At 39.1% G+C, this 14,344-nt stretch overlaps 1 protein-coding gene across 1 annotated transcript in view; it reads left to right on the forward strand.

Annotated features, from left to right (window-relative positions):
* Positions 1-1,099: 1,099 nt before the first annotated feature.
* The window catches only part of EXOG (endo/exonuclease (5'-3'), endonuclease G-like), a gene marked incomplete at its 5' end in the record, with an annotated part of 21,137 nt that continues 7,892 nt past the window's right edge, over positions 1,100-14,344 (forward strand). Inside the window, 4 exons of the mRNA XM_009704526.1 lie at positions 1,100-1,249; positions 4,759-4,898; positions 6,635-6,711; positions 9,648-9,762. Of these exons, the coding sequence (XP_009702828.1) occupies positions 1,100-1,249; positions 4,759-4,898; positions 6,635-6,711; positions 9,648-9,762 (482 nt within the window). The remainder of the gene's footprint in view (positions 1,250-4,758; positions 4,899-6,634; positions 6,712-9,647; positions 9,763-14,344) is intronic.

The following is a 14,344-nucleotide window of genomic DNA, read 5'->3' on the forward strand; positions in this document are numbered from 1 at the left end:
ATGATTCTATGATTCTATGCTGGGCTGTAACTTGCGTTAAAAACGCGGCTTTCCCTTGCTACGCCTGCTCACACCGAAATGATGGTGACACGCGAGGAAAGCATTTTCGTGTGGCTGCCACGATGGCTGCAAATGTCCCATATTGCTGTGAGCAGCGGAGAGCAGTTGTCCTGTGTGATCTAGTTACATCCCTATAATATATACAGGCGTGTGTGTGTGTGTGTGTATATATAGATATATTTACTTTTAAAACACACAGTTCAGGTCAGGCCATAACTAACTTTCAGCCATTGCTTCCCCTGTGGTGCCGTGGGAGGACAGGGTCAGCAGGGGTGGTGGCTGTTCACTTGGGAAGGCCCCGGCCCGCTCGCCGTGGGGGTGGCGGGGGTGCAAGGCTTGGGGATGGGGCTCTTGGGGGGCACCGAGGGCTGTTGGGGAGTACCAGGGCCTGGTGGGAATGAATGGTTTTCTCTGCAGCCTGAAGTCTTTAAAAGTACTGGAGCGTTGGAAAGCACAGGAAGAATGGCTCTAAAAATGTGACTTGCTGTTGAACAGATGGCTGGAGGACTAAGAAGTCAGTAAGACAGATGTAAATATTCCTTCATGAGAGAAAAATGCTACTTGCAAAAAAAAAAAGTGAAACTTTCATTCATTCAGCAGATGTAAGCGTTCCCAGTGTGCTCATGCTCCACTCGTACATCTCAGTTTGTGGGGAGGAGTGCGATTTCCAGCTCTGAAGGGTGAAATGTGTGTGTTGATCTCCTGCATCCGTAACTCCTTGTTGCCTGATTTGTCCCTAAATATCTGATAGCTTTTTGTCTGAAGCCCAGCACAGAGCAATTGCTAGGTAGATGTGTGTAGATGAGGTAGTCCTAGAGCTGAGATCCTCATGTGAGGACATGATGAAAAGCACAGCTTTTTTGGTAGAAGGGAGTTTCACTGGATAGTTCTGCTAATATTTTTTTAGATCTTAGTTGTGGCAGTAACCTCAAGTAGTTCCGTATACAGTATGTTTACATCCACTGAAATGCTTTTCTTACTGTTGTGTTTCTGATCACTTTTCATCTTTGGATGGCTTTGTGTTTATTTTTCTCCTCAGAACCAGTAGAAGAGTCTCTGCTGGAAAAATATGGGTTCCCTGAAGCTGGAACAGAGACCAGATGTTACACAAATCATGCACTGTCATATGACCAGGCAAAACGGGTGCCTAGATGGGTGATTGAACATATTTCAAAGCAGAAGATGCTGGGTATGTAGGTATTTATTTACTTCCATTTATGATGTCCAGAATGGACTTTGCTGTTCACAGAAGTTGGACCCAAAAGCAGGCAGGGAGAAAAGTCCTATAGCGATCGTTATATGTGGATTTTCCATCCATCAACAATCCCAGTGGAGGCAGTAGGCCTCTGAGTGGTTGTCAGCTTCGTGACAATGTTAAGGCTGATGTTGCCAGTGATTTAAAAGAGAGATGTCACTGCAGGTTGGCAGGGCTCTTCAGTATTCTTTCTCTTGTTGGGACTAGTATGGTATTAAACGTACAGTGTCCTGAAACCTGCAAGATCTGCTTGGCCCAAGGGCTGAGTATGAAGGAGAAGAATGAAGAAGAGCTAGAGCTACCTTCCATGAGAAATTTCTGTTACAAATTTATGAAACAGTCTGTAAGCACCAGATCAATATAGCTGTGTCAGTGTAAACACTCTAAGTCATGTTGCAGGGGGAAGCTTAAGTTACTTCTTTTAAACATGAATGGAGAGAAGATGAAACACTGAAAATTAAACTTTCCTTACCTAATTCACACCTGCAAAGTTTAGTGTTATTGCTCAAGTGCATAAGAATTGCTCTTGCTTCCTTAGCTAGTGTAGTTAGTTCTCTGGTCCAATTTATGTCAGTTTAGGTACTGCTCTGTATTTGTGAATGCTTGTGGAATCAGTGCCTTTAGTGGCCAGACTGTTTCATCTAGAGATCTTAAAGAGATTTGCTCAGAATGGGAAGAAAAGATGAGTGTCTGTTTGTGAGATAAAAATGGAGCACAGGGCGTCAACAGATGCAATTGTTCAAAGCTAGATAGGGCATTACCTACTCACTGCAACCATTATTTACTTTGATGCAGTTCTGTTGTATTTTCTGATGTGCATTATCTAATACTCTCCCCCCTGTTCTTTATGCAAGACAGAGGCTCAGTGATTTTTTGCTGTCAGTGGTGAATGAAATATGAGCAGTAATCAGTCATTGTAAATTAAGTTTATAGCATTAGTTCAGTTTTTATAAGGCAAATTATTAGTAATGGAGTTAACTGTATAATTGTAAAATGCTTTATGAACACAATAGTCCTCTAAATATATCTTAATCACTGTCTTCAAATTACCTTTCAAAATTAAAAGCGTGATCCTGAAAATATTTATAACCAACCCCTAAGTAGCATCATTGATTTCACTTCTTTCTGAGAAGAAAGCATTAATTCCAGGCTTACTTTCAAGTGGGCCTTAACAGCCAAATTGTAAAAATGTTTTCCAAACGATCAGATAGAACTAACCTGCAAATTGAAATTAAGCATCTGGAGGCATCTAGCTCTGATTTATGTCTGATAGCTATTCTAACTGAGATTTGAGGAGGAACTTTGTTGTTCAGGGAAGGTCACAAAAAACTTCCACGTCCTGGAGTTTTGAAAGGATGTGATGTAAAAAAATGTATTTTATTGATAAGTAAGAACATAAATGTTTAAAAAAGATAGTGGAAAGAAATTAGCTTTACATGTAAATGAGATGTACAAAACCGGTTACAGAAGAAATTAGCCATTTTATCAAAGCAGTGAACAGAAAATAAATGAGGATATATTTTTCCATTTTTCAAGTTTAATAGATAAATTACACTTTGTCTTAAATACTGAGATTAAATACGATTTTCTTAAAATAAGAATTGTTTTGCACACTGATAAACTCATCAGTGTTGCTTCCTAAGCACCAATTCTGTGTTAAAGTATCATGTCACATGCTTTAGGAAGAAAGAAAAGAGAAGCACCTTCCTTCTACCTGCATTGCATAAAGGTGCTCTGACCACCTCTCTGTTTTGACATCATTTCTGTGGACCTATGCACGGATGGTCAGCAAAGAAGAGGAAATTGTTTGCAGACACTGGTTTCCAAGCGATGTGTTATCCATATGCATGCTCATTTTCCACCCCTTCCCTTCTTCCTTGTGATCCTTGCATATTCTTGGGTTCTTCAGAGAGCTGCCACGTGGAGAGCGTGTACCACGCTTTGTTCTCAGTACGGAGGACAAGGAAGCGTAGGGTGCCTATGTGGTCAATGATAATATTGATGTGACAAATAAAACGGAGTGCGTGCAGTTGGTGTGTGTATGCACAGTCAGCTATAGAAGAAAGAATAATTTTAACAACTAGCAGTCATCTCTGTTGAAAATTGCCTGTCACGTTTTATTGCAACAGGTAGTGCTTTATAAATGCCAAGTTTTAGGAAAATTCTGGTGTGTACAGACCTGATTCATGCTTAAATGAGAAGAAACTATGTAATGGTCCTGTATATTGCATCTGTCAAATTATGCTTAAGATGACACTCTAAATTTTCTAAAGAAAAAAAAATCAATATGCTACAGATACTTTGAATTATATTGTCATTTGGGAAAAAAAATTGTGGACAACAGTGATATCGCTCTAAGCCAGTTATTTTCCAGCTGCACACTGTGCCGCTGGCTGTGTGGAGCCGTTGCACAGGCACAGCTGAGTCAGCACTTGTGCGTGCCTCCGCTGCTTCTCTGGAGCACCTTCCTTAACTGTGGAGGTTCTTGGGTCCCAGGCCATTTCCTAAGAAAGACGGTGTCTTGTTGGAAGTGGTCAGTGCCAGAATAATTCATGCAAGTCTCTTCTGGCCATCACTTTTCCAAGGAAGCAGTCAGTGTTTGAGATGAAGTGGTCTCAAAGTTGCAGCCCGCTCAAGGTGATTTCTTTTCCAAGGAATTGATGAGGACTTTACACAGTGCAAGGACACAAATACAGATGTATGGCCAGTAAACCTGGGAAGAAGGCACAGGCTCCCCAGCAAAGACAGCAGCTTAGAATGGGCTGCCATCTCTGCAACAGTTAGTTTAGTTCCCCCCAAAATGTTTTTGTCTACTGGAAGACTTTAGGCCTAGTCATTTTTGTGCCCAGTTCCCAAATGTGTGGAAGGGCGGAAAGGGGACCTTGGGAAGGAACAGGAAAACTCTACACTTACTTTTGTGCCCATGAAGAGCAAATGACTTAAAACTTTCTCTTGAATGGGTTTATTATTTTACCGAGTGTAAATTTATCAAGATACACACATTCTACTTCCAGGCTAGCCTTGGAAAAAGAAGAAATACTTGTAATGGATAAAACATAAAAATGGAGTTACCGCCGATGAAGATCTGTATGTCTTCAGTGTCTTAAAAAGTAAATCTGTACTGGTTTACATCTTTAGCAATCTTGCCTTTAATATTAACCTTCATTTATGATAAAGCTAAAGCATTTTGCTTTTGTTTTTTCTCTATAGAACAGTGAGCACATTAGAATTTCTAGTGTATAGTGGGGAAGAATTTAGAATTGGAGCACAGATATTTAAGCAGAATTAGTCTTTTTTATGGTTGAGGAGAAAAATACTCAATTTAGAATAATGTTTTGAATCCTTAAGCAGGGGACTTTTGGCAAGATATGGCAGAACCAGTTCTTTTTATCTTGTTACGATGATTTAATGATAAACTAACAATTTAGTGTGTTATTCCTTAGGCAATGCAGACCGAAGGCACTGTAAATTCAGACCAGATCCTAACATCCCTCTAATGTTTAGTGCTGTCAATGAAGACTACCTTGGGAGCGGATGGTCAAGAGGACACATGGCACCAGCGGGAGATAACAAATTTTCAACAGTAGGATTTTTTTTTTTCTTTTAATTTCTGTTTATCAGATGGAAAGGGTCAAAAGACCCTTAAGAGTAATGTGTAATGTTCCTTTTGCAGTTGGTTTTGAGATGGAACATGATCTCATTATTGATGCACAGACCTGGACTTGGAGTTACAAGGTCTATTCCTGACTGAGCACTGTAGGATGCTCTCACAGTCTGCTTCAGGCATCTAAATCAGGTGCATCCTCTGGTGACATACCTCTCTCATTAAATCACACCTAGATTAGCTTATTTGGCAGATGATGTGAGTATATCTTGTACAGTATAGTGCTAAGCAAGTCTTCTCAACCTCTTGTATGTCACGTTGTCTGTCTGTAAAATGAAGATGATAACTTTCACCAAACAAACTTCGAAAGTGTCTTCTGAAGCTCGGTTAAAGGGAGACAGGAAACGATGACTTCATTCTGGCCAACAGGTGCTGAGATGTTTAAGGCTAGATTGGGCAAAGCAAAGATGCTGTTAAGTACTGTTCTGTATTGGCAAGGGGATTGCCTGGGTGATTTAAAAGGCTTTCTCCTTTCTGGCAATGTGTATGAGGTAAATTAGACCCTTCTCTTGTCGTAGTTCTTTCAGTCTATAAAATGCCTTCACCTGCCATTTATTTGAGCTGTAAGAAAAGCATGCCCTAATGCCTTGGCTGACTTAACAGAGCAGCCTTGGATTTATTGGATCCTCTTTCGAAATGTGCCTAATGCAGCAATTTGTCAATTAAGAAGCAGTTTGAATTGGTATTTCTGCCAGGCAGAGTAGTATGCAGTGGGGCAGAGTGAGCACAGTGGCACGTGGTGGGTGAAAGAACCAGTCATTTTATTTCTACTGGAAGTGTGGTTATTTATTTTTGATATCTGGGAAGTTTTTGCTGGTGAGCTACCTGTGCAGAATGATCCTGGACCTGGCTTGAAATGCAGTGAGATGATACAATCTTTCAAATACAGGATTATAAAAATTTAATTTCACAGTTTAATTAGTGCAGGTAGTCTTTGCTCATTATCCTAAGGAGTTCTGTCAGCCCCTTCACTTTGAAGAATTAGTATATGAAAAATACTGACAAGTACCGGACATATGAAGATTCTGAGTTAAGATCTTGGAAATTTTTTTCTCCTGTATTTCCCTGCATATGCGTAGTTTTTTAGCACCAGATCCTTCGTCTGGAGATATGTAGGCTTCTGTTCAGAGAGGTTTATGACACTCTTTAAAGATAAAATTAAGCAGATATGTAGACGTTTGACCATTATGGTCTCATAAATAATTTCATTGCCTTCATGTTATGTATTTGTAAATACTGTTGAATATTTTTAATAAAACCTTTTCTTGTATGGGGAAAGAAAAAGTTAGCCATTAGGCGTGGATGAAGGGATCCTTAGCGTTCAAAAAGAAGAGTAGCTAGCTGCTTCCAAAGACATTAGAAAACAGACACTGGGTGACATAGTAATTCCTGTGCCTCTAGAACTGGACATTCTTGTGCTATGTTTTTATCCCAAAAAAAAAAAAGTAGAGACACTTTGCAAGGCTTGCACCTCAGTTATGCACCTCTTAATCCAAAATAGTTTTGTGGATGTTCTGACTTAGGTTTTATCTAACCTTTTATGTTGATAATGTTAAGACTAAATGAGAAATGGATTCTGATCCAAAAACTTCTAAAATGTGTTTTCAGCTTGTAGATGTTTAAATGAAGTTACATTATTTTCCTTCTCTATGCAGAGAGCTATGGCCGAAACATTTTATCTGTCTAACATCGTGCCTCAGAATTATGAAAATAATGCTGGATTTTGGAACAGGTGAGAAATTACTTGTAAGTAAACTAAGTGAAAAATATCAGGCAGTGGCATAAATAAAAAATGCATTCAGGTATTCTAGAGCACTTTATAGGCTATCTATAGAGATACAGGAACTTTCTCTGAAATGAAAGGCAGCTCAGTCCTCAGAGTGCAAGAACAGCATGACGACTACTTTAGTTCTTTATTCAGTCAAACTGTGGAGGACGTTTATTTAGAATAGAAAAAATTACTTCTTCTGGCTGATGTGGGCAAAGGTACCAGGCTTAACATCTCTGTCCTCCAGGAAAATTCAGTAGAAGCAAGGAAAGGGTTTAGATCTTGCTTTAACATCTCTTCCTCAAAAAAGCACTTCCAGTGTGAGAGTATTCACATCTCTGTAGGTGGATGTTGGTTCACTTTGAGTTGGAGAACTGAGTGCTCCCTGCTGAGTTGTGACTACTTCAGGTCTTAGGTGTTTCTTCGAGTGCTGGCTTCCAAGTAGCAGTCGGGCGGGTTCTTTATCACTTGTGAGCACTGACTGGATTGGCTTTGAGGTGAAGTGAGTGGTTGATAAATTTAAACTTTCTTCATTTAGGATTTTTATTCTTTCCTTCCTTTGAGCAGAGAAAAACCTTAATAAAGGTAGCATTCATCCAGTGCTTCTTGCATAGGACTTAGAGTGTCAAGACTCAGAAGCAGGAGGAGAAAATGATAAATTTCACAAGGTTCGCTCATGGGAAGGTTAGCAAAATTATGTACAGTATTGTACTAGAAGTCTGTCAAAAATGCATCATCATTCAACTACACAGTGCTTTCTAGTTTTACAAGAATGCATATAAAATCATATGAGGCATTCAGTAAGGTTATACTGTTTTATAGACAAATAAAATGCTATAACATTTTAAGAGATTTTTTTTTTGTACTGTTTTAATACCTCAAGTATTTGAGTATAAAATTTCCTTGTACCAAAGCTAGGCATTTGTACCAATTCAAGGAAATCATGGGGAGTGCTTGAAAATTTTCCCTGGCACTATCAACCTGCAATTCAAGCAGCTATTATCACTTTCTCCCAACCCCAGCACCCTATCTCCACAGTTTAAATGCATAGTATTTGTGCTGTTTGTTTTGTCAGTCAGTTGTTCAATGACAGTTTGAAGGATACCACGTTTCACATGTGTTGTATCCCTTCCTGGCTTCGGTACTCTCTTCCTTTCTCTTTTATTAATTGCTTGCTTCTTGAATTGTCTTCTGAGGTGCAGGTAAACAATATAACTTAGTCAGTTTAACAATCTCTTGTTTTTTAAAGTGGTGTTCACCCTCGAGCCATGTGTTTTTGCTGCTTTCCCAGTTCCAGCTCTGGTACTAGCCTGACTGTGATGAAGTCAATTCCATTTGCTAACCCAGTTAAGCTGATTCACATTTTGTTTTGTTTGGTTATGTTTCTGCCAGATTAGAAAATTGGATCAACTGGTGAGATGAGTGCCAGAGCCAACACGGAAGATGGATTAGGACTGTTCAGCTGGGGCAAACAAGGGGAGCAGTAGGAAAAGGGAGAGCAGGGCTACATCTTTTCAGCAATCTGTTAGATAGTAAGCTATTAGACTAGTTCAGTGGTGTGGTCTAACTGCACCTTAGTATTTATTCCTCATTCTCTTCCCACCCATATGCATGCTTCTTTCTTTCCTGATGTTTAACTGTCATTTTCTATCTTGTTTTGAGTGCAGTTTTGTGGTCACTGTTATCTGATCTCTGTCCTTGTTGCCACCAAAAGCAGTTTGCTCCCTAGCTGCTTTTATTTGTATTCTTTCCTTGTGCCACGTGGTGTTTTTATTGCTATACTGTGAGACAACCTGAGGAGCTGAGCTGCTTGGAACCAAAGCTGACAACAGCAGGAAAAAAACCTAGCTTGTGGTCAATGCTTTGGCGTATCATGTGGCAGCACACTATTACCAAAGAAGAAAAGGCTCATTTCTGCTAATTCTGATTGCTGTGAGCTGATTTAGCTCACTAAACCAGCACCAAAAAAAAAGACTGGTTTTGTACAGGGTTATTGACAGATGAAGAATGCTAAAGGTGACCCAAGGGTGAAGTACGAGGAACAGGGATGAGACAGAGAAGGAGGAGAAACCTCCCCCTTTCAGAGGCAGCCAGATTAACTGGGTTTACCTGTCTCATGTTCTGGTCTGTTTGTCCACTTGAGTGAAGTGCAGCTCTGTCTTTAGTAAAGGAGCAATGGGTGCTCACTGTATGTGATTCCTGTAACGTTTGAGGTGTTAGATCAAAGATAGGCCATAATATTTTGTTTTATGTAAAATAGGCATGATCTAAAAACCTTCTTATTGGGAGAGCTGTTTTATGCTGTAAACTGAGTCAGTTAGTTTAAAAAGCAAAAATAATGCTAGTATTTCCAGAGTTACTACTTTATTTTTTAACAGTTTTACATAAAAAATAAGTAGATTTAGTGGGAACAGCATGTAGAAACTTTCCAAAGTACTTTGAGCTACAGAAAGAGCTGTTTGTTGCAGGACATTGATTCCTTGGGGAACAACATACAAATCCAGTAATGTGGTAAAACCTTTTGAAGTAAGAACACCACAACCTGCTGTTTAACACAAGTATTTTACTAATCCCAAGTGACCATCAACAGTATCTTTCTAGTGTCAAGTGTGGGAGTAAGTAGCGAATTTCGATTTTCAGGACAGGTGGTAAGGCTACAAAAACCATTTTCAAATGTGTGTGATAACACATGCCTATCTGTAAATAAGTGAACCTGGGACAAGTGGGAAGTATGCCTTGGGCCTGCGTTTTACCTTCTTTGGCTTGTGAGTCAGTCATATGAGCTTGGAAAAATGCTCCCAAACTGTCAGTAGTTCATCTTGCCTTTCACAGTATGTTTCAAAGATTATTATGTTAAGTTTTCCCAGCTGACTTTACCCTGTCTGACAAATATGTTCCAGAATGGAGATGTATTGTCGGGAATTGACGGAGAGATTTGAGGATGTTTGGGTAGTTTCTGGACCTCTGACCTTACCTCAGATAAATGACAATGGAAAGAAGAGTGTTACTTATCAGGTATGTATGTATGTTGCTGGGTTAGCAGTGCAGTGGTATTTATTTATTTACTTAAAATTGATATTGTAGCTTGATAAAACAAAGTTAAACATCCTAGTACATGCTAAAATCGCAATACTGGTTGGGACAAGTTCAGTAGAGATGTTATATCTTGCATACACATGAAAAAGTATAATTTTAAAGTAATTTTTTTTTATTTACAAAGAGAGGTCTATTAAGTGGATGTTCACAGTCTGCAGTAAAACTGTTTTTTGACTTCTCTAATACACGACAGTATCTAAGCGGAGAGTTGGTGGGTTTTGCTGATGTGTAGGCAACTATTCAATCATTTATTGATGTATTTTGGAAACAGTGCAATACAAAGGTAGTGTAGATTTCCCAAAACTATATAGACTATTGGAATGGCTGTGCTCCTTTGATTTCAGAAACAGTTGTTTGCTGATATCCCATATGCATCATTTAGATGAGACCTTGCAGCTGAGATTCTGAGCATACCAAAGTCAATTGAAAGACTTCAAGTTCAGTAGGTTTTAGGGAAATGCAGTGTAATCACTGGTCAGTGGTACTGACAGTCCCCTTCTTTTGGTCCACCATTTTTATTACCTGCTTAAAATACTCTAAAGATTTAGGATTGATCATGCACAGTCTCTGGAAACTGTCATTGATACACAGTCAGATAGGAAAGGCAATCAAGTTGAGGTGAATTTATTATTGCTTACCTGACTTACTCTTTGTAAGCACGTGTTCAGACATCTGTAGGATCTGAGCATAGTAAGGTATTCAAGGGAGGGTGTATTACCTTCTGCCCCTACTGTAAGGAGATATTATTGCTGTTTTCGGTTGCTAGATGAAAGCTAGCATAATGCAAATAATAAATACTGTATTTTGCACCTCTTGAAGAAACACTTTTCCTTGAAAATAAGTACTCAGAACAGCTGTGGCTTCAGCTCATGAGTAATTCAGCTGTCCACCTAGTTCTCTGAGGAGCAATGAATGAGTTTGCTGTAACGAGCCCCTGTTTCAGAGGGGTATGAGAGACACAAGAGAGAGAAATGTTCAGCTTTCAAAACTGGCTTGTTTAGTGGTAAGATTTAGGCATTATTTCTTCATTATAAATACACAGCTGATTTCCGTTTGATTGAACTTGGAACTCGGTCATGATAGGATGTAATTTTTCCTGGTTGCTTTTACCTTTTTACTTCCTTAAAAACTGTCCCTTATGTCCCCACCCTCAGATGTCTGTAACTTTGACTGTGGTGAAATCACAGCTTTGGGTTTGAGTTTGTTGGTTTTTTTCCAGACAGTCATATGTTATGCATATGAAAATACAGTAATAATAATTTATCTTTTTCATGTTCAGCGGCAGTTCCAAGCTTCAGCTCTAACCACATCTTTGTGAGGAAGGTGACAACTGTGTTCATTTTCAAGTGGATAAATAAGCTGTGATTAAGAGATATGACCAATGCCACATGATAAGTTCATGGCAAAGCCAGCTTTAGACTGGCAATGGTTCCTTGCCACCCAAAGGGAGAGTGCTGACTTCGCTATTGCCTATTGTACTTTCCAGTCTTTTCCTTTGTCTGCCGGCGTTGATGAATGTCAGATCCTTCCACAAGATGCTTAATTACCCAATGCAATAGAAAACCATCCATACTGGACTCTTTATTTGCTTACTGGGCTTATTTTCTACTGCTGTAGAAAGGTAGAGCAGCACACAGAGGAGTCCAGCGCTTACTGGTGGCAGCATGAGATGTGTCCAAAAGCACATAGCTGGGAGCAGGAGGGAGGTATTCCCTTTCAACAGTCTGAAGCTGAGAATTTGGCTTACTGGCATGCAGAATGGTACCCTAAGAGTTCTCCTGGCTTGCACATAGCTTGCTGCAATTTGCTTCCTTGTAGCTGTTGGGATAATGCATTTATTTTTTTATCCCGAAAAATGCATATTTGTCTTACATAGCAAAGAATTAAAAATCCTGAGCTGACTTGAACATTTTATAACTGGAAATGATGTTCCAGGAAGCAGTTGAATCATCGATCAAATGCATCTGTCAACTACTTCACTTTAATCTTGGTCATCTTCTTCTAGTTTTTCTCTAGAGAAAGTGTTTACTTAGTGGAGAAAGATTACATTTTCTGAAAAATTATTGTGGCTCTCCATTTTGTTTTTTGAAATGTAAAATTTAGTATTCCACAGGTAAAAATAAGAGAAGGCACTGCATCTTACTGCCTTTATTCAAAATAACTTGATACCAGGATATGGTGATGGAATAATAGTGGCACAAAATGTCCATGCTGCTTTGATTATCATATCGTTCTGTTCTTATCTGTTGCCAAGATGTCTTCAGCATCTTTGGTTTCGATAACAACTATGGTCTTTCATGAATGTTTTATCAGTTTTGGTCTTAATAGAAACTATGAAGTGAAGTTCAGTGTGAGATTGAAAACGGTGGAGTGATGGTATTTGTGTTTTCATTTCACCATTTGGTCACATTCATAAATCCTTTAGTCAGCTTCCTACGGTGAGATTCATTATGTAAATTATTTGTATTTAAGCTGTATTTAAGTACAGATAATGCTGTCTATAGGTGGGAAAAATAAAATGCTGGTTTGGGGTGGTTGTTTTAAATACTAAATTATTTGAATTGAGTCCTTTTTGGCTGCACTCCTAAGTGTAAATAAATACAAGCTGAGAATTATTTTGAAGTCTCTTTATGACATAAGTTCTTGTGCTTGCCATTGAAATTGTCCTTTGGGGAGAGAGACTTCAGAGTGGAGTAGAGTGGTGTTTTGGGTGGTTTTGTGTTTTTTTCCTTCTGACATCAACACATACGTTTAGAGGGAACACAACCTGTCAAACCACTGGAGAGAAGTTCTTTTCAAACAGATACCTTGGGTATAATTGCAGTCATTGCCATTGATTCTGCCCCTAAACCAACAACACTAAGTGTTGGCAGCTTAAGAGAAGGGAAGGTACTTCTTAGCTGTCTTTCAGAGTGAAGTCTGCTAGGTTTGAACAAGTGACCTAGAAATGAAAGGCTTTTAGTCCTCATTGTTTGGACTTACGAAGCTGATGTGAGAAGGTGTCCTTTTTCTTTGTATGTGCTGTTTAAGGAGAAATGCTGTAGTATACACAATACTGCTAAAACTCACAACCTGTAATCTGGCAATGGGACTGTTAAGGCTGAGCTCCTTCCTAATGTTTTTCTTCTCTGAGACTAGAACTGTGGAAAGAAGGAAACACAGAAGTACTACAATGAATATGTCTGCATTGATTTGTTTCAGATCCTCTCTTCAATCTTAGTTTCATTGTTTTTGGCTAAAGGAGTGGTGAAATACGTATCCATGGCTTTACAGGCTGGTGTTTTTCTCATCAGACATCCAAAAAGGTTATTTTTAGATCACTATAGAGGAAAAACAGAGCATCGGTCATGGCATTGTTCCCAGTTCCTGCTTGGACTCTGGTACCATTTGCTGTTTAATTCCAGAAAGGGAATTAACCTTGAACTCCTTAGATGCCACCGTTGTTCTATCTATTGGCTGAACTTGCTGTATCCTCAGATATGTTCTGTCATTTCATCTGTCTCCAGCGGAGGCTTTTATTGCAAAGAGATTGATGACCACGCTTGGTATCTGAAAAACATATTTTGAGAATATATGTAAAATAGAATGCCAAGAGGAAAAATCTGTTCTGTGTCATTGGGGAGGCAGATGCAAGTTTTTCATCTTTGTCCAGATCAAATCAAAATGACATTGTCTTGTTTTATACATTACTGTTCTCCAGTGACTGTCACTTTAGTGATTTTCCTCTGTCAGCAGATTTGGAGTTTGAAGTGCAAATTTTACAATAACTCTACTGCGTCGTGCTCAGTGCTCTACCCTTCTTATTCCCAATGCCGTCATAGTAAATACTAATTTAAGAGGAATTGGCTATGGTTGGGGAATGGAAGTACAGTTTAGGTAAAATTTTGTTTGTTGTTTGAAGACGACATTTTTATGTACTTTTTAGTGATATACTAGGTTCATACTGGAATCATGTCTGCTGTTTAATTTTCAAAATTCAATGACTAGGCTGGGCCAGAGGTACACAACAACTGTCTCAGAATATATACGTACTTGTCATGTGGTTCTGTGGCAAATAAGTCCCTGGGAAACAAATTGCACCTCACAAATGTAAGATGGTGCTTTATGGTTTTCCCCGGTCAAGTTTCAGAAGTAGTAGAGTTTTTCGCCTAGCCACGATACAATAGGGGAAGGAATCCTTGTTAAAGGAGGAAAAAAACCTGGAGACTAGTACTATTTGTTGGCTGTTCCGAATGGGCTTAAGCTACACAGGTAACTAATGTATCTAGGTCCGTTATACATGTCCCATGGAACTTGTGTGCAAAGGGCTACGTCTTAGATCAGCTGGTGTAAACCACTAGAGCTCTGTCAGCCCTAAATTTAGACATGATGTACAAATGAAAATAATAGACACTGGGTTAAGATTGGAGGAGAAGAGACACCAAAGGTGCAGGATAGATTTATGGGGTTGCTTTTATTTAGCACTGTACCCGTCCCGAAGGTTCTTTTATTATAGGAAGAG

The sequence above is a fragment of the Cariama cristata genome, unplaced genomic scaffold (genome assembly GCF_000690535.1).
Source record: "Cariama cristata isolate BGI_N322 unplaced genomic scaffold, ASM69053v1 scaffold940, whole genome shotgun sequence".
Classification (NCBI taxonomy): domain Eukaryota; kingdom Metazoa; phylum Chordata; class Aves; order Cariamiformes; family Cariamidae; genus Cariama; species Cariama cristata.